The sequence below is a fragment of the Budorcas taxicolor genome, chromosome 3 (genome assembly GCF_023091745.1).
Source record: "Budorcas taxicolor isolate Tak-1 chromosome 3, Takin1.1, whole genome shotgun sequence".
In the NCBI taxonomy this organism is placed as follows: domain Eukaryota; kingdom Metazoa; phylum Chordata; class Mammalia; order Artiodactyla; family Bovidae; genus Budorcas; species Budorcas taxicolor.
In genome coordinates, this window is record NC_068912.1 from 89,602,155 (window position 1) to 89,625,443 (window position 23,289).

The following is a 23,289-nucleotide window of genomic DNA, read 5'->3' on the forward strand; positions in this document are numbered from 1 at the left end:
ATAGGAGATTGCATGGTCTCTGAAGGCAGAGGGAGGGAGAGAAACATAGACATAGATCTGTATTTTATGAGGGCATGGGATGGTAAAATAATTTGCCCCTGGTCACTACATATATTGACATGGAATTTGTTATTTTATCTTGAAGTTCTTTTCAATGATAAAACCTTAAAGCAACATGAATTTAAGTCTAACTGTACGTTGGATCTAGATCTACCAAGAGATTTATACAGTATATGAGGTTTAGAAATTGCAGCCCTAAACATGGAAGACAGAGTCTAGTTCTAGTGGCCGGTGAGACCCTTAAAGGCACACCCTTACCTTAGCAGGTTAGATGTTTCTGACAAAAATTATTAGCATGGTGCCTGCAGCCCCTTAAAAATTTAATCCAGGTGAGAATGCTGATGTTTTTTACATGTAAATGTGATTTCCTTTTTCTTAGAACTATTCAGTGACTGTTTATGACTTTTAGAACAAATATCCAATCCTTTTTCATTGCAAGTAAATACTATTATGGCAGTCCCCTTCCTACTTGTCCAGCTCCATCTTACTCAGATTTACTCTCAGCTCCACCCCATTAACACATACCCTATATGTACACCATGGTATTTCATGCCTCCTTGCTTTTAACCATGATATCCATAGGTATGAAATGCATCTGCGGTCCTCTATCTTCCTGTGATTATCAGAGTTCTAGTCTTCTCTTAAAATTTGGTCAAATATTATCCCTTCTGTGATGCATTCCGTGAATCCCATACCTGTATTACCAGTTTCTCTTCTGTGTTTCCAAAACATCCTGTGCAAATCTTGTAAGATCTATTACAAGAAATCTTTTTCCTTACAGTCAGAGAATCTCGGGGTAAGAAGGGTCCATATTACCTAGTACAACCCATTACACAAGCTTCTCTGCAGCTACTCCTAAGAGGCCAAATCTCTGTGTCTGCACACCTCTATAAAGATAAATTCACTACATTCAGGGGAAAATCTACCATTTTTAGTAAGGTCTGAAAAGATTTTTTCCCCTTAAATTTTGCAAAAATTTGCCTTTCTACTTAATTTTTCAATTATTGCCATGGAGACATACCAAGATAACACAGAACTTTATTTACCTTTTGTTGCCAGGCCCATAGGACTGAGCTTAAATTAGTTGCTTAAAACACATGAATTTTTTCCCTACCACATCATACTTCTTTCCATGTGGTCTCCTTAACTATGAGATTTGAGGAAAACCGGACAATCTACTTAGCCAAGTGTCCTCTCCTACTTGGCACATTTACCATCTTCCATCTCCATCTGGCCTGGCATTCTCCCCTTAAGTCACCTCTCTGTTTAAACCTGTACATAGAGTCCAGCATCTCCAGAGGGTCATCTCACTCACCTTGTGTCCCACACACTGGATATATCTGATTGGCATCCTGGAAGGCTAGAAGGGAGCAATAGGATCCTGTGGACAGAGAAGAGCTGTGGGAGAGCCTGAGACTGTCCCATTAGGAAAGTGGGTAAGGATGGTCACTGGGGATAAATAAGCTCATTTACACGAAGGGGAGAGGTGATCAGAATAAAGCTGCAGGGAAGGTTTGCTTCATATTGACATTTTTTTCCCCCAAAGCATCCAAATCAAGAAACCTAGTCATCACTATGTTGTTTGAGATGTTATCAATGAACATTTCTGAATATGGCTTTTCCCTTAACCCTTTGTGTCTTTTGTCAATTAACAGGGCATTTTCCCTTTCGCTGCCTGATTTAGGTAAGTGACATTCACTTACTGCTGGAACAAAATTACTCAGCACTGACATTTTCAGTCTAAGAAAGAAGTACTAATCCTCTCTGAATTCCACATGTAATGAAAAATTGATACATTAAAATCAAGGAAGATATTTTACATCATAGTATTATTTACTTTGGGGAAAATGGGTGACATTTCTCAAGTGCCTCCTATAGACCAGGCGCCCCTTAATAACTAAGAAATAGATGCATTATCCCTTTGTAGGAAGACTCTCAGACTAACATTCCTATTTTAGTGACCTAGGATTTGTACTTGTCTCTGAATACACAAAGTGTGTGCATTTTACATTTTGCCACAGTCAGCTCACCCGAATTAAGACACAGTAATTTGAACATGAACACTTTCCAGTATACATACTAACTGAATCAAGGGTGAGTCACTGGAATATTGTTTGCTTTGCTATAAAAGGAACAGTGCACAAATTAGCACAGTGCCTGACATATAGTGTGCTCACTCTCAATCACATTCTGTAAGTTGAATGTGTCAGTGAGGGAGGGCCATGTGTTTTGTTGTTTGTTAGGTTTAGTTTATGGGCTCTAGTGATAGAGGCTACTTTGATTTTACTCTGACTTGGCAATTAAAGTGTATTTTATATTCCACAAATATGAGTTTGCTGCACTAAATAACAAATAATTATATAAACCTGGTATAATTACATCTCCTAAAATAATCCTTGGTCTATTTTTTTAAAAGTCTACTTAGTACTGCTACTGGTGCTAAGTCGCTTCAGTCGTGTCCGACTTTGTGCGACCCCATAGACGGCAGCCTACCAGGTTCCCTCATCCTTGGGATTCTCCAGGCAAGAACACTGGAGTGGGTTGCCATTTCCTTCTCCAATGCATGAAAGTGAAAAGTGAAAGTGAAGTCGCTCGGTCGTGTCCGACTCTGTGCGACCCCATGGACTGCAGGCCACCAGGCTCCACCGTCCATGGGATTTTCCAGGCAAGAGTACTGGAGTGGGGTGCCATTACAGGCATGCATTTTACCTCCATCCAGATTTATGAATAATTGAACATGAATTGTGAATAATTATGCCAAAAGGTTTCTAACTAGTTCAAGTGGTAAGTCACTTGAACGTTATGGAGTTCTATGTAGAGCGCTAAGGAATGTGAATATCCTAAACTGAAAATGTCTAATTATGATTATGCACTAGGTTAGGTTCAATTTTACACAGGATTATTATAAAGAAGCAGTTGTCAATGATTTGAAATAAAAATCATGGAAGAACATTAATGTCTATTAAGTTGGTGTTTTCCCCTTGAAATTCAGCCCTCTCTTATTCTAGCAGTGTAACATCTTTGTCCAGTTCCAGGTTGATGGGAACCCAGTCTAAAATGATCCCTTCAGCAACTCATATTTTTTAGAAAGTTGCATGAAATCAAATTGATATAAATTATGCATGTGTTTCAGATACCAGGACATCTCTTTTTTAATCCTCAGTTGAATTTTTCCCAAATGGATTCTTTTTTTTGTTCCTTGATCCTTTCAGCCTATCTATAGTCTATGATCAGATTTTGATAAAACAGGTTCAGAGATCCATGTGGAAAAGTAATTGTGTATAATTTGTAAAGTCAGGGATTGTATAAACTGTATCGAATAACAGACTATTTTCATCCTATCTTGATGCTAGAACTTAGGTCTCAGGAAGTTATTATCTACGATGATGTGGCCATAAATGGAAAACAGCCAAAGTAAGTCAATTTACTGCATTGGTCATCTCTGCTGGTGTTTAACCCATTTCCTGACGTTTTGTTAACTATGGTCAGAGGACCATCTCTTTAGATCCTTGGGTGAAAAGTCAAGTTGTAATATACTGCTTCCACTAGGAAGGGGGAACAATGAATAATACAGATGACCTAACAGTGGTAGGTGTTTCAAAACTCACTGGAGCTTTGTTTCTTACCTTTGAATCTATCACCTTGAAACTCATTTCAATACAACACTTATTTAATAGCCTCCTATGGAGGATGGCAAGCACCAGCTGGCAGAACCAACGTTCTCAAAGCCTAAATAACTGAAATCTTTCAAAGTGTTCCTGTTTCCCATCCTCACTACCAGCCACATGCAGGCACCTATTGTTTCTCAGCTGGATTACTGCAATGGCAGAATGAAATTGAAACTGCTTAAGAAGACATAAAATTCATTATTGATACAGCCCTGGCAAACTCTCAGCCTCAACTGTACTTGCCACTCACCCATTATTCCTGTGTTCCATCCACACTGTATTATCTGGGTAGTACTTGAACTCATCAAGCTATCCAGCATGTCTAAACTTTCATGTTTGCTCCAAATTCTTCAATTCATCCAACAAATATTTACTGAACAGGCACTGTGCTAAGTGTTGGGTATAATACAGTGAATAAAAGTTATAATTCCTATTCCTTTCTGATTGGACAGATATATAAATGATGGATCATTAAACATGGGAATTTGATTGCTTTGGATATTCTGAAAGAGACTGGGCATATGCTATGTGTGTTGGGAGGAGGCTGATAGTCATTTTAGGGTAGATATCTGGGAAAAGGCTTTCCAAGGTTAGAATTTAAGAATGAAAGAATTGTTCTGCCCATAACACACTTTGCCATGCTTTTTGCTTGACTGAGCACTTTATTATTTAAACCTGAATTCAAATTTTGCTTTCCCCAGGAAGCAAAAGCTCAGAGAGCTTTTGGGTACCTATTTTGGGTTATGTACCCCTTTTAATCAGAACATTCTTTTCACGGTTGTATTGGTCTTATTTCTTCCCTGTCTCTTCCTCTACATGGAAACTTCCTGAGGTGGGGCCTGGGCTTTCTAATCCAAAGTATCATGTGGCCTCTATACCAAAAGATAGTTTGTTAAATTGGTTAATGAAGAAAGACCTGCTTTCAAAAAATTTGCAAAATGATTTAAGGTCAAAATAAACAGACATTTCCATTTTTAGGGGATCTGGAAAGCCTGTGCCAAGCTGAAGCAAGCAAGGACAGGAAACATTTTGTCAGTTGGAGACTGGGGATTGAGAGAGAGAAGTGGGGATGATTTGCTGTGGGAGAGAGGAGGGCAGCGTGTACATGGAAGACGTGTGTTTGGGAAGCTTCACTGGACCATGAGGCATGTGATCAGGAAAGTGGTGTCATGAGCAGGAAATGTTAACTTGGCAGGAGATGGGGGAGAGCCCTGGAATACAAAGTTGGAGTTGTAAGAAAACAAAATGTGGCCACACTTTCTGTTGGAAAGACTTCATATTAAAAGTGAACATTTTGAAAGCTTTTTTGATTGGTGAAAGAAACAAACTTGGAATAATGCCACCACAGACTGAGGGGGAATTGCCCTTTCACAGGTGCCATTCTTATGAGCCAAGAATTTGGTGTTTTAAAGTTTCTATTGAGGGAATACCATGTAATATAGTTTGAAATAAAGGTATAATAACCTTATGAAGAAGGGCACTTTATAACTGATACCATGGTGAATGGGGTGAAATTATTAAGGGAATGACTTCGCTAAAGCTTTTATCCACAGGCAAAATGTATTCATTACGTTTCTACATAGTGATCTACTTTTAGCACGTAATTTGTAGTCCTCAAGACTTTCAACAAAAAAATAGAAGTCCATCCTTACCAAAAAAAAAAAAAAAAAACAGGCGGAGACACAGAGGTTAGGTTATTTGCCCAAGCTCATGCAGCCAATAAGGATTCAAACCCTGGCCACCGGACCCCCAATCCAGTCTCTTCACTGCCACACTAAGCTAATCTCCTAGTGATATTTTATCTTGATCTTTCATGATCTTTATCTTGATCTTTCTTTTAGTATTTCCCTAGTATAAATTTTTAATTTTTTTTCTGATTTCCATATTCTTGTTCACCGTGGCTTGTATAAATATAGCTGAATTGGCTTAAAAAAAAAATCTAATATAATGACCTGTCTTAACTCCTACCTTGCCCTTGACGTAAAGTTTAATCTTCTGAAATATCATGGTGCTGACAGCATTTTCCTCAGGACAGCAGTTTCCTTGTCTTCTGTGCTTGCATATTCCTTACTCCTCTGTCTAGTTTCAGTTTATTTGCTGGGGGTTATTAGAATATAGTATGCAGGACTTAATACCAGGGCAAAGTATAGCAATTTGTTAAAAACAAACAAACACAAACAACCTTTATCCAGGACCTAGTAGTTTTGTATTGGGAGAGCCCTATTTACAGAAAATTCTTTTGCCTGCCTGCCAAATAGGCTTCCCAGGCGGCTCAGTAGGTAAAGAATCCTCCTGCTGCAGGAGACACTGGTTTAATCCCTGGATTGGGAAGATCCCCTGAAGGAGGGCATGGCAACCCACCCCAGTATTCTTGCCCTGATAATTTCATGGACTGAGGAGTCTGGCTTGTTGTAGTCCATGGGTTCACAAAGAGTCAGAAACAACTGAGTGACTAACATTTTCTCTGCTGAATAAGGGAGTCCAGAACTATGGGCAAGAGGACAACATACTTAGAGTCACACTTTAGGAAGAGTAACTTGACCTAGACCCTTCTGCAGAAAGCTTTGGAGGGAAGGTTGGATTCAAAATATTTGTTCAGTTCAGTCCCTCAGTCATGTCCGACTCTTTGCAACCCCATGAATTCCAGCACGCCAGGCCTCCCTGTCCATCACCAACTCCCAGAGTTCACTCAGACTCATGTCCATCAAGTCTGTGATGCCATCCAGCCATCTTATCCTCTGTCGTGCCCTTTTCCTCCTGCCCCAGTCCCTCCCAGCATTAGAGTCTTTTCCAATGAGTCAACTCTTCACATGAGGTGGCCAAAGTACTGGAGTTTCAGCTTTAGCATCATTCCTTCCAAAGAACACCCAGGGCTGATCTCCTTCAGAATGGACTGGTTGGATCTCCTTGCAGTCCAAGGGACTCTCAAGAGTCTTCTCCAACACCAAAGTTCAAGAGCATCAATTCTTCAGTGGTCAGCATTCTTCACAGTCCAACTCTCACATGCATACATGACCACTGGAAAAACCACAGCCTTGACTAGACGGACCTTTGTTGGCAAAGTAATGTCTCTGCTTTTGAATATGCTAAGTTGGTCATAACTTTTCTTCCAAGGAGTAAGCGTCTTTTAATTTCATGGCTGCAGTCAACATCTGCAGTGATTTTGGAGCCCCAAAAGATAAAGTCTGACACTATTTCCACTGTTCCCCATCTATTTGCCATGAAGTGATGGGACCAGATGCCATGATCTTCATTTTCTGAATGTTGACCTTTAAGCCAACTTTTTCACTCTCCTCTTTCACTTTCTACAAGAGGCTTTTTAGTTCCTCTTCACTTTCTGCCATAAGTGTGGTGTCATCTGCACATCTGAGGTTATTGGTATTTCTCCCGGCAATCTTGATTTCAGCTTGTGCTTCTTCCAGCCCAGCGTTTCTCATGATGTACTCTGCATATAAGTTAAATAAGCAGGGTGATAATATACAGCCTTGACGTACTCCTTTTCCTATTTGGAATCAGTCTGTTTTTCCATGTCCAGTTCTAACTGTTGCTTCCTGACCTGCATACAGGTTTCTGAAGAGGCAGGTCAGGTGGTCTGGTATTCCCATCTCTTTCAGAATTTCCCACAGTTTACTGTGATCCACACAGTCAAAGGCTTTGGCGTAGTCAATAAAGCAGAAATAGATGCTTTATTAATAGATGTTTCTGGAACTCTTGCTTTTTCGATGATCCAGCAGATGTTGGCAATTTGATCTCTGGTTCCTCTGCCTTTTCTAAAACCAACTTGAACATCTGGAAGTTCATGGTTCACGTATTGCTGAAGCCTGGCTTGGAGAATTTTGAGCATTACTTTACTAATGTGTGAGATGAGCGCAATTGTGTGGTAGTTTGAGCTTTCTTTGGCATTGCCTTTCTTTGGGATTGGAATGAAAACTGCCCTTTTCCAGTCCTGTGGCCACTGCTGAGTTTTCCAAATTGGCTGGCATATTACGTGCAGCACTTCCACAGCATCTTTCAGGATTTGAAATAGCTCAACTGGAATCCCATCACCTCCACTAGCTTTGTCCGTAGTGATGCTTTCAAAGGCCCACTTGACTTCACATTCCAGGATGTCTGGCTCTAGGTGAGTGATCACACCATCGTGATTATCTTGGTCTTGAAGATCTTTTTTGTACAGTTCTTCTGTGTATTCCTGCCACCTCTTCTTAATATCTTCTGCTTCTGTTAGGACCCTACCATTACTGTCCTTTATGGAGCCCATGTTTGCATGAAATGTTCCCTTGGTGTCTCTAATTTTCTTGAAGAGATCTCTAATCTTTCCCATTTTGTTTTTCCCTCGAGTTCTTTGCACTGATCACTGAGGAAGGCTTTCTTATCTCTCCTTGCTATTCTTTGGAACTCTGCATTCAGATGCTTATATCTTTCCTTTTCTCTTATATTCTTTTCACAGCTATTTGTAAGTCCTCCTCAGACAGCCATTTTGCTTTTTTGCATTTATTTTCCATGGGAATGGACTTGATCCCTGTCTCCTGTACAATGTCACGAACTTCAGTCCTTAGTTCATCAGGCACTCTATCTGTCAGATCTAGGCCCTTAAATCTATTTCTCACTTCCACTGTATAATCATAAGGGATTTGATTTAGGTCATACCTGAATGGTCTAGTGGTTTCCCTTACTTTCTTCAATTTAAGTCTGAATTTGGCAATAAGGAGCTCATGATCTGAGCCACAGTCAGCTCCTGGTCTTGTTTTTGCTGACTGTCTAGAGCTTCTCCATCTTTGTCTGCAAAGAATATAATCAATCTGACTTTGGTGTTGACCATCTGGTGATGTCCATGTGTAGAGTCTTCTCTTGTGTTTTTGGAATATTATTAAAGTTGCTAAGATGAAAAAGTGATCAAAATGTGTTCTGAGATGGTGATAAAAATGAAGATATTTTGTGATTAAATGATACTTATGAAGTCACTTAAGCCTAGTGAAACCTGACCATTTTCTATTTCATGTGATGGAGTATATCTTCTGTAGTATGGCCTCAGATGAATCAATTATTAAAGACATTTGTAGCAGATGGAACACTGATGGAAAACAGCACAATTTGGGGTGAGAAGGGAGATGGAAGATGATATCTGAGTTCTTGTAAGCTTGGATAGTTTGTATGTCATGTCCTGGTAGGTATTAGGTGGAAGAGATGCCTAAACAACTCTGGATTGAATTGTTTCTAGATAATCCAGACCTCTGCTTTTCATCTCCTTTTGTTCATTAGAATCTCTCCTAGAGTCACCAAGGAAAGGAAGCAGAGGGGGATCTTGAAAAGGACACTGGAGCACCTTCTGCAGTCTGGCACTAGTGGGGCCTGTGGCATGTCTTCTTACTTCTCTGAACCTTAGTTTCAGCCTGTGATATGACAAAAAACAATCCTTGTCCTGTCAAATTCATTAAGCTCTCTAACTAGATCCCTATAAAAGCTAAAACAAGTTGCAGAGAGGCAAAGAGTTGACCATAATGGTCACATGGCTAGCAGGGGTAAAAAGTGTTAATAACTTTTCCCAAAGAACAATATGGTACTATGTATCTACAATGCCCAAACCCTTTCTGCAAGTCTGCTACAAGCAATTAGCTCTAGTAAAAAATAATGGAAACATTAAAATTATATATAAAATGTCTATCTCAGGGCTGTATATAAAAAGAAATGTTTAATACCACCTAAATTCACTAGGAATATTAGTCAACATGACCACTTAAGTGTTTGTAAAATAGTTTCCAGTGACATGGGTAAATGCTTTCACTATAATTGAAAAATAGCAGAATGCAAAATTATATATATAGTTTTGATCACAATTCAGTTCTTAAAAGTGCTTAGAAAATGTTTAGAAGGAAATTTGGACCTTTGAGAGGTCAGATTATGCTTAATTTGTCTCTTTTATAGTTCTGCTTCCAGTTTTTTAAATACTCAGGATACAGTGCTTTATAATAAGTAAAGAAAATAAACTGTTCAGTAGGCATTTGCTTTGCCTACTCCCTGCACACATAGCTATGCTGCTGCTAAGTTGCTTCAGTCATGTCTGACTGTGTGATCCCACAGATGGCAGCCCACCAGGCTCCACTGTTCCTGGGATTCTCCAGGCAAGAACACTGGAGTGGGTTGCCATTTCCTTCTCCAATGCATGAAAGTGAAAAGTGAAAATGAAGTCGCTCAGTCGTGTCCGACTCTTGGCGACCCTGTGGACTGTAGCCTACCAGGCTCCTCTATCCATGGGATTTTCCAGGCAAGAGTACTGGAGTGGGTTGCCATTGCCTTCTCCCACATAGCTATAGCTCCTTCCTAACAAGCCCATGCATGAATTCTCACTGAACACTTCCTCTTTGCCTAGCATTGTGATAAGCTTGTAGTAGATGTATCTGGAATCCTTCTCTGGATCCCATCTTTTGTGAACCTAAAATGGAGATATAAATGAGTGAACATCAGACAGGTAGAAAAGTAACTGCTGAGCTCCTTCCTTGTTATAGACTCCAAAGGCAATGGACGTTGAGCAAAGAGTGATGGGAGATCCCTAGGCAAGTCCTGGAAAGCCTTTTATACAAGATCCCTAAGCAAGTTCTTGAAAGCCTTGGCTAAGCTGCATCTTTCTATTTTATTGAACTATAGTTGACTTACAATACTGTATTAGTTTCAAGTGTACAGCACAGTGATTGAGTTTATTTTTTTCTGATTATGTCCCATCAGGGTATTATACGGAATATAATTTCCTACGCTGCACAGTATATCCTTGCTTCTTATCTGTTTTACATATAGTAGTCTATGTCTGTTAGTCTCATATTCCTAGGCTGCATCTTTAATGCTGGTTAGATGCCACATCCTTAATATTCTGTCAGACACTTGGACCATAATCTGAAGGGAATGGTGACTCAGTGTCACTAAGAACTTTTAAAATTCCTCTGACATAGTATCCTTGTGGTTCTAATTTACTCAGTGAAGAGTTACTGTGTTCTGATGTGCAGACACCACATACATACAAATGGTCGACAGAGGAAGGGTCAGTTTTGCTCACATCAATGATGAACATATAAATTGCCAACATCTGCTGGATCATCAAAAAAGCATGAGTTTCAGAAAAACATCTATTTCTGCTTTATTGACTACACCAAAGACTGACTGTGTGGATCACAATAAACTGTGGAAAATTCTGAAAGAGATGGGAATACCAGACCCCCTGACCTGCTTCTTGAGAAAAATATATGCAGGTCAGGAACCAACAGTGCGAACTGGACATGGAACAACAGACTGGTTCCAAATAGGAAAAGGAGTATGTCAAGGCTGTATATTGTCACCCTACTTATTTAACTTATATGCAGAGTACATCATGAGAAATGCTGGGCTGGATGAAGCACAAGCTGGAATCAAGATTGCCGGGAAAAATATCAATAACCTCAGAGATACAGATGACACCACCCTTATAGCAGAAAGTGAATAAGAACTAAAGAACCTCTTGATGAAGGTGAAACAGGAGAGTGAGAGAGTTGACTTAAAGGTCAACATTCAGAAAACTATGATCATGGCATCCAGTCCCATCACTTCGTGGCATACAGATGGGGAAACAGTGGCAGACTTTATTGTTTTGGGCTCCCAAATCACTGCAGATGGTGATTACAGCCATGAAATTAAAATACGCTTACTTCTTGGCAGGAAAGTTATGACCAACCTAGACAGTATATTAAAAAGCAGAAATAGTACTTTTCCAACAAAGGTCTGTCTAGTCAAGGCTATGGTTTTTCCAGTGATCATGTATGGATGTGAGAGTTGGACTATAAAGAAAGCTGAGCGCCAAAGAATGGATGCTTTTGAACTGTGGTGTTGGAGAAGACTCTTGAGAGTCCCTTGGACTGCAAGGAGATCCAACCAGTCCATCCTGAAGGAGATCCGTCCTGAGTATTCATTGGAGGGACTGATGTTGAAGCTGAAACTCCAATACTTTGGCCACCTGATGCAAAGAGCTGACTCATTGGAAAAGACCCTGATGCTGGGAAAGATTGAAGGCGGGAGGAGTAGGGGACGACAGAGGATGAGATGGTTGGATGGCATCACTGACTCAATGGACATGAATTTGGTTAAACTCAAGAAGTTGGTGATGGACAGGGAGGCCTGGCATGCTACAGTCCATGGGGTCCCAAAGAGTTGGACACAATTGAGTGACTGAACTAAACAAGTGAAGAAACATTTTGAAGCAGCAGGCATGATCAAAGACTGTAGACTTTGTTGTCAAGCACATTTGGATACAAAGCCACTGGGTTCAAAGTACTGTTTCTGTGACCATGATAAGTTACGAAGATCATCTATTTCCCACTTTGTAAAACGTTATGAAACACTGATTGTTGCAATGCTTACTGTAAAAAACACATTAGTTAAGATATGTAAAATGCCAAGCATAAGACTTGACACACAGGTGCTCAAAAATTGTTTCTTCTGTAATACCCTATCCACTCTCTGCATCCTTTTCTGCTCAACACTAATTGGGATAGTCCTGTCTCATAGTGAGGGTCCATTTTATCATTCATGTTCTATTTAGGTGAAGAAACTAAGGCTCAGAAAGGAGAGAAAGTATGATTATAAACAAGTTGATCTCTTGCTTCTGGCTTCAGATTTTTTTATTTTTATTTTATATTAGAGCACAGTTGATTCACAATGTGTTAGTTTGGGGTGTATAGCAAAGCAATATAGTATATCTATTATTTTTCAGATTCTGGTTTCAAATTTGGATTGCCACAGATCAGACGTTAGCAAGCTATGGCCTGGGAGCTAGATATGGCCAGCCACTTGTTTTTATGAATATAGTAACAATAGCAATGTCAAATTGTTATGATAGATAGCATGCCTTGCAAAGCATAAAATATTTACTCTCTGGCCTTGCCATAGATTATCAAAACATACTTCTAGATGACTTTCTAATTTTTTGGTAAAACACAATTGCCCAAAAACTATTGATAGTTCCATGAAGACTTTAGTTCAATCTTAATTTACTTGCACAAAATATTTTTCTTCTCAGTGATGAACTTAAAGTAAAATCTTGGAAGCCGAAGTTTTTGACATTGAAAGAAAAAAAGAAAAAAGGTGCTAAAGAATCAGAAAGGTAAGCACACAAGTGCACTCACACTACAGCTTTTCTGTTGCAGTTTATACCTCTTACTAGCTGTGTGATCTTGTCAGTTTATTAAATTTGATATTTGGATTCCTCAGCTACTGAATGAGAATATTAACATCTATATTACAGTACAACAGAGAGGATTAAAAGAGAGAGAAAATATGAAAATGTGAAGTGTCACACACATTTATCATTCCTGCTTTTGGTAGATAGGGAGCAAGAAAAGAATTCTAGCCATCATTTTTTATCAAAGGATGAAAAATTTCCCGTCTTCCTCTAGGCTGTAGGAACCTTTTCCCTGTAAGAATGAACTTAAATAATACACCATTTAGAACTTGAATGATGCCTTGAGAAGAGAAACTGGGTATCACATAGCAAGGCTGGTTTCCCTAACATCAGTTCAGTCAGTTCAGTTCAGTTGCTCAGTCATGTCCGACTCTTTGCGACCCCATGAATCACAGCATGCCAGGCCTCCCTGTCCTCACCATCTCCCGGAGTTCACTCAGACTCACGTCCATTGAGTCCATGATGCCATTCAGCCATCTCATCCTCGGTCATCCCCTTCTCCTGCCCCCAATCCCTCCCAGCATCAGAGTCTTTTCCAATGAGTCAACTCTTCACATGAGGTGGCCAAAGTACTGGAGCTTCAGCTTTAGCATCATTCCTTCCAAAGAAATCCCAGGGTTGATCTCCTTCAGAATAGACTGGTTGGATCTCCTTGCAGTCCAAGGGACTCTCAGGAGTCTTCTCCAACACCACAGTTCAAACGCATCAATTCTTCAGCACTCAGCCTTCTTCACAGTTCAACTCTCACATCCATACATGACCACAAGAAAAACCATAGCCTTGACTAGACGGACCTTAGTCGGCAAAGTAATGTCTCTGCTTTTGAATATACTATCTAGGTTGCTCATAACTTTTCTTCTTGAAACAATATAATTCTAGTGACCACTACATTAGTGTTAGAAATAAAACAGTGTTTTATTGACTCAAGATCTATCCTTTATTCATGTGATTCAAATCCCTAGGTGGCTGTGGGGGGAGGTGATGTTTTTTACTATCTCTGATGGTGACTTAGTGCTCTGTGCTTCAGTCTTCTCAGTTGCTGGGATCTAGGGCAGGAGCTGAGGCACTTTAAGTAATATTTTGGGGAAATCCTTGTCTAAACAGTCACTGGGCTGAAAACACTGTATGGTCTGTCTGCTCTGGGAAATCTGTCTAGAAAAGTCCTAGAGGGGCACCCCAGAAGAAATCAGACATCAATCTATACCAAATTTAAACTCAGAGGATGGCATAGGGTGAGGATGGGCCTTCTTTAAGTTTTTAAGTTTAGACTTGATGTAATTTACTTTTCCCAAGTTGGAAAGATGTATTCAAGACTAAAAAAGCATCTTTCTACCTTAAACATCACACTTCTACTTTTGCATTTTGTTGTTCAGTCACTCAATCATGTCCAAGTTTTTGCAACACCATGGACTGCAGCACACCAGGCTTCTCCATCCTTCACCATCCCCCAGAGTTTGCTGAAACTCATGTCCATTGAGTCAGTGATGCCGTCCAACCATCTCATCCTCTGTCTCCCACTTCTCCTCCTGCCCTCAGTGCTTCCGAGCATCAAGGTCTTTTCCAATAAGTCTGCTCTTCACATCAGGTGGCCAAAGTATTGGAGCTTCAGCATCAGTCCTTCCAATGAATATTCAGGGTTGATTTCCTTTAGGATTTACTGGTTTGATCTCCTTGCTGTCCAAGGGGACTCTTAATCATCACTTCCAGCACCACACTTTGAAACCATTGATTCATCAGCACTCAGCCTTTATTATGGTCCAACTTTTACATCAGTACATGACTACTGGAAAAACCATAGCTTTGACTATACGGACCTTTGTTGCAAAGTGATGTCTCTGCTTTTTAATATGCTGTCTAGGTCTGTCATAGGTTTTCGTCCAAGGAGCAAGCATCTTTTAATTTTGCATAGCATAGCAAAACAAAATTCCAAGAAATGAAATATCAGTGAAATTTCTTACTTTCCCCATCTCCTGCCAAAAAAAAAAAAAGCTTTCCTCAGTCCATGGGATTCTCCAGGCAAGAATGCTAGAGTAGGTTGCCATTTCCTACTCCAGGGGATCTTCCCGACCCAGGGATCAAACCCACATACCCTATGTCTCCTGCATTGCAGGTGGATTCTTTACCCTCTGAGCTACTGGGGAAACCCACTATTTTAATGACTATACGTAAATCGTTTTAGGAAACAATCTTCAAGTGCTTTATTTCTTACAACAAACTGATATTATAGTTGTTTTCTTCAACTGAGTAATTTGAAAATGCAATACTGAGTTTAACATTATTCCTGTAGATTGATGTATCAAATTCTATGCATTCTTTGTTCCTTTTTAAATGATTTTTTTTTACCATAACTTACTCTACCAATAAGTAAGGATTATGTTTTTAGAGTAATTTTAGTGCAACCCTTTTATTATCCCTTTATTAATCAGGATGATGGCTAGTTCTCATAGAAGTTTGAGGGCAGTTTCCTGGTATAAAGGCATGGAAATGACAGCCCACCTTCTAAGATGTTCCATGTAGACTTTGAATGTTATATGGAAAAGGACAGCTGGAAAGGGGGGTTGGGCCAGATTATAAAATACCCTGTGTACAACACAATGGGACCTGACTTTATCTTACAGTAGAGGCAGCAGAGATAGACCAGAAGGTTTTAAGCAAGAGAGTGATATGATCAATTAAATTTTAGAAAGATGACTCTGGAGGCAGGTATGCAGATGGATTTGAGAAAGAAGAGGCAACAATAAGATGGTATAAAATTATACACAGAATTATACCTGAATTTATCCTGGAGTAGAATGAGTTTATAGCTTTGGAAGCTTAAAGAGTTTTTTATATATAGTAACACTTAACTCTACCTGCACATTTCTTGCCATCTAGGAGTTTCTTCAAAACCAAGAAGCAAAATTTAGAGAAGGATAGGATGAAAAGAGAAGAAAGACTTTTTAGAGAGAGATTCAAGGTATGTTCTTCTCTGAAGGTAAACATTAGCAGAGGAATTAAAATTTAAAAAAAAAATTCTGTTAAGTGTGGTGCACATCTGCCTCTCTGGGACTGTCATGATCTTTGATTAAACATGTGATAGGTGAATTTTTCTCAATACATTTCTGTATTATCATACCTTTGTACATGCTATTTCCTCTGCCTGGAAAAACTGCTAAGTTGTTCTTTAAGACTCTATTCAAATGTCATCACTCTTCCCTAACTCCTTGAGCCAAAGTGTGTGTGTGTATGTGTGTGTGTGTGTGTGTAGTCCGAACTAAGTCTTGAGTCCCTTTTAAAGGACAGATTTTTGTCTTGTTGAAGTTCCCCCTTAGCTCCCAACATAAAAATGGATACACTAAATGATTAAACAACTCTGTCATTGAGTCCATGGGGCATTTTTCTGTAATTTCAAGGTTCAGACACTCCTCCCTTTTGATTTCATGTACTGTCACAGTAAGAATTATTAAGAAACATATACTGAACACCTCCCGCGTACCAGACATTGGATTGAGAGAGAGTTATACAAAACTCTTCGTGTCATGACCTTCGTCTTCCTGGTTTTATTTCGTGCCATTCTTCCAGCTTGCACTTTGCGCCTCGTTCTGTTTCTCGAGTGAACATGCACCTGCATCCTTGTCCCACTATTTCCTTCCTCTAGACGTTGACCTGATCCGTTCCACTGTCCAGTGTACCCTTGCTGCTTCTCCATCTGACTAGCACCTGTTCATCTGTGATGACCTAGTCCAGGCATCTCCTCTAGGAACTCACACTTGCTGATTAAAGAAATTGCTCTCCCTCTACAATACTTTATACCTGAGCAAACCTCTAGCTTATCACAAAACATTAGCATTATTGCAATACATGTTCATCAGTTAAACTTTGAATTCCTGGAGGACAGAGGTTATATTATGTATCATGTCCATGTAGCAAGTGTAATAGTAGTACCTAACACTGTATAAAAATGTTTTTGGACTCAATTTAGGAATAAACACAAATACTTTTTAATCATTAATAAGTTCTGCTTGAACCAAGCTAATTTGAGTTACTAGATCTATAAATTATAATATGAAATTACTTACTGTAAACCATGTTATTTGATTAGTTGAAAAATGAATGTGTAACAATTACTTGTTGAAAGGGCCCTATGTTCCATCTAGTGCTTTTATTCACCACTGTATTTCTGATGCTCTCATAGGCAGCAGAAATTCCCATTCTCTTGAGTCTATTCTTCCCAGTCACCTGTGGTGAGTCTCCTTGATATATCATTAAAAAAACTATACAGTTTCAATAATTTTTACTCATCTCAAATCACACCCAACCAAAATATTGGGTGTTTCATCTGTGTCAGGCATTGAGGGTGCAAGGATGGAGAAAACTGCTTCCAATTTTTATTTTAGGAGACATTATGTTGATTAAATGTCATCATGGGGTACATACAAAGTGCAGTTAAGACAGTAAATTATACATGGCAGTCATGAAAGCCTTCATGAATAGTGCTTAAGAGAAAAAAAGCATTTCAGGCAGAGAAAACAGCAAGAGCAATGCATTGGAAATATGGAAGGTACACAGTGCATTCAGGATTATCATATAGCTTGATGAGGCTTCAATGAAGGGAAAAGAAAGAGAGGGGGATGGGGAATGATGTTGTGCAAAGGACCCTAAATGTCAAACTAAGAAATCTGGGTTTGAATGAAGAGTTTTTAGAATTTTATTTTAAGAAATCAGATTTGCATTTTAAGCAATCATCGTGAACGGTGGTCTGGAAAGGGTAAGATCAGTTAGGAAGCTATTACTCTGTTAGGCAAAAGAAAAACCTGTCTTGTGGGTTAGATCGCATTTGGTACCCAGCATAATTCATCATTCAAATCCAGGACACTTCTGAGGGGAAGGAGGCACACTTAATCATAGTAAGGATTTATAACTAGAGACATTAAATATAAACAGAGACTATCCTGAGCAAAGGAAGATGTGTGGCTACCCTATTTATTGAAGTAGACATCTGCAAGCATAAGCTACATATTCTAGAACTTTTTCCAATAAGTGGATTTTAATACATTAAAAGGTGGTATACCTGTACATGGATAGGCTGGCTAGTTAATAACACACACACACACACACACACACACACACACACACACACCCCACCCCCAACAAACTCTCCTAAGGCCAGAAATCAAATCCCTCAGTTGTTCCACAAGTGTTTGTCTTTAACCACAAAAGGATAGTGGGACCTGCTCCCACACACCATTCCTGAAGTGAAAGTTGCTCAGTCGTGTCTGACTCTTTATGAGACCCCATGCACTTAGTCCACGGAATTCTCCGGGCCAGAATACTGGATTGGGTAGCCTTTCCCTTCTCCAGGGATCCTCCCAACCCAGGGACTGAACCTAGGTCTCCCACGTTGGAGGCTGATTCTTTACCAGCTGAGCCACAATGGAAGCCCAAGAACACTGCAGTGGGTAGCCTATCCCTTCTCCAGCAGATCTTCCAGACCCAGGAATCAAACTGGGGTCTCCTGCATTGCAGGCGGATTCTTTACCAACTGAGCTCTCAGGGAGGCACACACCATTCCTACCTCTTTAAAATATGTGTAGCTATTTATACATGTATTGCAGCTATTAATACATGTATGCAAGAATATATGAGCCCACTAGAAAGGAAGGGTGGAAAGAGTGCCATCTAGAAATGCTGTATATATAAGAACGTTATAAACTCTGAAGCACTACTACACACAGAGGCTTTCTGTTTCCCTCTTTTTATAACTTGTCCTTTCCTGGGTTTACTGATTGACTTCATTACTGGAACAATTAATATACCATTCACAATACTTAGTTTACACCAATGTTACCACCTTCTCACCTCCCAGAATTCCTTCTACTTCAATTAGAGAATGGGTATGAAAACATTTTGAAAATATGATCTTACCAAACAAATGTAAAGGTTTGTGATGATAAATAAACATATTATATTTCTTTAAATAACCTTTCTTTCCCTAAATATCTTGCTATTTTCTTTTTCCTTAGACATTAGTTAACAAATTTCTGGCCTCTTGAGTTTATTTTGAGGTTACCATTAGTATGTCTTCCATTAATGTTGTTATAATGAAAAAGAATAAATCTACACAAGCATATTCTGATTAGTAATTTTTTCTTTCAGTATGACAAAGAGATTACTGTCATCAACACAGCAGTGGTGTGTTCCAATAATTCAAGAAATGGAATATGTGACTTGCCAATAACCCCTGGAGAAGAACTGGACATCATTGATATCACTGAAGAAAATCTAGTGATATGCCGCAATTCTGAAGGCAAATGTAAGTTACTAGGTTATTGCCCATAAGATTTCAATCACTGCTTTTGAAAAAAAAACTCAAAGCATTATAACTTTCAGATGAGTAATAGTGATTTTTATTTCTATAGATGGATATGTGCTAATTGAACATCTAGATTTCAAGTAAGTGGTTTGACTTTATACTTTAAATCAAATTCTGAATACTTAATACATTACTGTGTACATGAGTCTCAAGGAAAGACTATTGCATATATATACTTCAGGAAAAGTTTGTAAATATGCAATGCTCTATTCTATAAGGAGGACTTCCCTGGTGGCTCAGATAGTAAAGAATCTGCCTGCAAAGTGGGAGATCCAGGTTCAATCCCTGTGTCAGGAAGATCCCCTGCAGAAGGAAATGGCAACCCACTCCAGTATTCTTACCTAGAGAATCCCATGGACAGAGGAGCCTGGTAGGCTACAACAGTCCATGGGGTCACAAAGAGTCGGGTACAACTGAGCAACTAATTCTTTCTTCTATAAAAATTACTTGGAAGAGTAATTTTTTTTGTCTGCCACTCCTGAGTATGTTATCAGACTTCTCTAAAGAGCATATTTGTAAACATTTTGAAGGCGCATAATATTAAACTGAGTAAGAAATTCCTCCCAAATCTCTTACTCTTCCATGGGCCTGTATTTCAAAGTGTTTGTTCATTTCTCCTTTTTTCCCTCAGGCAGCAAGTCTGGTCACCTTAGAGAGATCAAGATCGAGCAGTATGGCCTGCCCGAGTGTGACCTAGTTCTCAGGTCTCAGCCCTGCTTTACGTTAGCTTATGTCGCCAGCGTGAGGCAGTGGAATCTGTGGGAGTTTTCGTTAAAAGAAAAGTCCGCCACATTTAGATGTTGGTTTCACTACTAAACAGTTATCTTTCGATGTCTATTTCCGTATGTATTTCACCGCTGGCTCAAAATGCGAAACAGTGTGTGTTGGCATTTGAGCACTTGTTTAATGAGCCATGTCCAAAGTTAGAAATCACGCCTTATGGCACCTAGTCAGTTGTGCAGATGGTTGGTTTGCTTCTAATGCTTCTAATATTAGTACACGAGTGTTTATAATTTCAAGAAGATGTTGTGCATTTAAATTGGGTGTAATTTAATTCTGAAAAGTAAATAATGTAACCAACATCTTTCAAATACCCCGATTTCAGGTATAATCCTAAAGCAGGAGGACATTTCTACATTGATTTTTATCATAAAACTAAAAATCTAACAAATGTTGCCAAAAATTGGTTTCTTTGGGAATAGGATGCTGGAAAGTAGTTTTTTCCTAAATTCACCCAACATTTTGAGAATTGCCTAAATATGTTTAAACATTTAAATTATATACTATATCAGTTTAAAATAACCATTTTTTACTTTGGACAACAGGATATTGTTTTGTTTATGCCTTAACATGTATTAAAATAATTTATAAGTATTTTTTACTTACAGAGAGTAAAAATAAGCTGAGCTGTAAATAACATTCTATTTTTCAAATGATGTACATGGCATGTTAGGCAGGGTGACTCCGACCTTCAAGGGCATGATCCATGGCCTCATCCTCTATACTGTGACACTATTTTTTAAGCTTCTAGGTTCTTTTATCTTCTTTTTTTTCTTGTTCCAAATGGCATGTGCCAAGAAAGGCCAAGCTTATTCCAGATGAAAAGTATCAGAAGTATTCATAGGGCTTAGAGAGGAAAATAGGTGGAGAGATGATTACAAATAACAGTTATAACAACATATAGGTGACACCAAAACTTGGTCTTTAAACATAATATATTTGCTGGACAAGACACAGAGAAGTCGATGCTCTCCCTGGTGACCAGGAAGAAATTAAAAGTAGAAGGAGTCTAGTCTATCTGGTAGGAAGTAGCAAGAGCTGAAATGGGGTAAGCCAGGGCTAGAATGTAACAGAAGTCACTTGGACTTTTTCCTCTAGAGGGTAGGAACCATCCAGAGGTCTTAAGCAGGAAGACAACACCAGACGTCTAGAGAGAAAAGGAAAAAAGAATCACGGCAATGTGGTTGACTGATTATGGATGACAGATAAGAATGAGGAAGACTAGTCATCTTTGCAATATTCAAGGTGAAAGAGCCCTAGGCCTTAATTTAAGACAGCCACAGTAGAAGTATATATGGTACAGGAGCCCCATTAGAGGGAGAGGCAAGAGAGACAGAACGGAGACGTGACGATGAGATTTCTCTTTTGGGAGACAAGATTAAGGCTGACACCAAAGACTGGGAATATATTTCTGCTTGCACCCGCCTAAGCCCCCAAATTAAATTTACTACTTTGAGAGGCAGGGCAGCCAGGCAACTGCAGCCCTCTCCCACACTGTGGGCACTGTAGGGACAAGGACTGGTGTGGCCCAAGCTGAGTGAGAGGGAGTGCAAGGCTGTGTTGAGCAGAGACCATTCATGCAATAATCCTATACAAAAGAGGACCAAAACCTACTTAACACTCTTGCCACCTCACCAACACATGCCCTTGGATCCTGAGGCGACAGCGAGACTCAGTCTCACCTGACACAGCTCTGTCCCATTTACGTTCTGTCTTGCGGCATGGCCTTGTATTCTGCGTCTGTGACTCAGCTCTGAGTCTCTTATTTCCTCATCAGTAAAGCAGCGCTAATAGCACTCACCTTGTCTACTTCTCAGGATTGTTGTCAGGCTGTAATGTAATAATATAAATAAATAAGTGTCCTAAAACCCTTAACACAGAATACTGTATAAGTGTGGTTATTTTAGTACCTGGCCTTTTGTGAAGTTGGAAGATGTTGAACACAAAAACAGGTTTTTGAAATTAAGACTTGAAAGAATGGCTAGGATATCTCGATCTCTTAAATTCAGAAAATCATCTGTAAGGGAGATCAAGGCAAAAAGGCTGATGTGTACATCACTGCATAAACCGTGTGAGTGTGATATGGCCTCGTAATCAATCCAAGGTGACCTTAGGTGCATCAGGCCATCTGCTCTATTTCTTAAGGAGTGCAGCCACTTCTGATGGACCCCAGGGCTCCCAGAAACATTGTTAGGGAAAAACTGTCATCATTACTCCCCAGAGAAGGAAATGACAACCCACTTCAGTATTCTTGCCTGGGAAATCCCATGTACAGAAAGGAGCCTGGTGGGCTGCAGTACATGGGATAGCAGAAGAATCACTATAATTTAGTAAGAAATCTTTTATGCTAGTAAATCTACTAGCCAAGAAAAGAGGATAAAAATCATATAATGAAAAAGAAGCATGTTGGTTTCAGTGAATTCTGTTAAAATTGGATGATACTAAGATGCAGAGTACACCATGAGAAATGCAGGGCTGGAAGAAGCACAGCTGGAATCAAGATTGCTGGGAGAAATATCAATAACCTCAGATATGCAAATGATACCACCCTTATGGCAGAAAGTGAAGAGGAACTAAAAAGCCTCTTGATGAAAGTAAAAGATGAGAGTGAAAAAGTTGGCTTAAAGCTCAACATTCAGAAAACGAAGATCATGGCATCTGGTCCCATCACTTCATGGGAAATAGATGGGGAAACAGTGGAAAAACTGTCAGACTTTGTTTTTTGGGGCTCCAAAATCACTGCAGATGGTGACTGCAGCCATGAAATTAAAAGATGCTTACTCCTTGAAAGGAAAGTTATGACCAACCTAGACAGCACATTCAAAAGCAGAGACATTACTTTGCCAACAAAGGTCCATCTAGTCAAGGATATGGTTTTTCCAGTGGTCATGTATGGATGTGAAAGTTGGACTGTGAAGAAAGCTGAGCACCAAAGAATTGATGCTTTTGAACTGTGGTGTTGGAGAAGACTCTTGAGAGTCCCTTGGACTACAAGGAGATCCAACCAGTCCATTCTAAAGGAGATCAGCCCTGGGTGTTCTTTGGAAGGACTGATGCTGGGGCTGAAACTCCAATACTTTGGCCACCTCATGTGAAGAGTTGACTCATTGGAAAAGACTCACGCTGGGAGGGATTGGGGGCAGGAGGAGAAGGGGATGACAGAGGATGAGATGGCTGGATGGCATCACCGACTCAATGGACATGAGTTTGGGTGAACTCTGGGAGTTGGT

The 23,289-nt window shown here is 39.6% G+C and overlaps 1 protein-coding gene across 1 annotated transcript in view; it reads left to right on the forward strand.

Annotated features, from left to right (window-relative positions):
• Positions 1–20,095, forward strand: part of FYB2 (FYN binding protein 2) — a 130,659-nt gene extending 110,564 nt beyond the window's left edge. The window contains exons 12-17 of the mRNA XM_052638062.1: positions 1,716–1,744; positions 3,414–3,474; positions 12,766–12,849; positions 15,802–15,883; positions 19,063–19,223; positions 19,915–20,095. Of these exons, the coding sequence (XP_052494022.1) occupies positions 1,716–1,744; positions 3,414–3,474; positions 12,766–12,849; positions 15,802–15,883; positions 19,063–19,223; positions 19,915–20,095 (598 nt within the window). The remainder of the gene's footprint in view (positions 1–1,715; positions 1,745–3,413; positions 3,475–12,765; positions 12,850–15,801; positions 15,884–19,062; positions 19,224–19,914) is intronic.
• Positions 20,096–23,289: the final 3,194 nt, after the last annotated feature.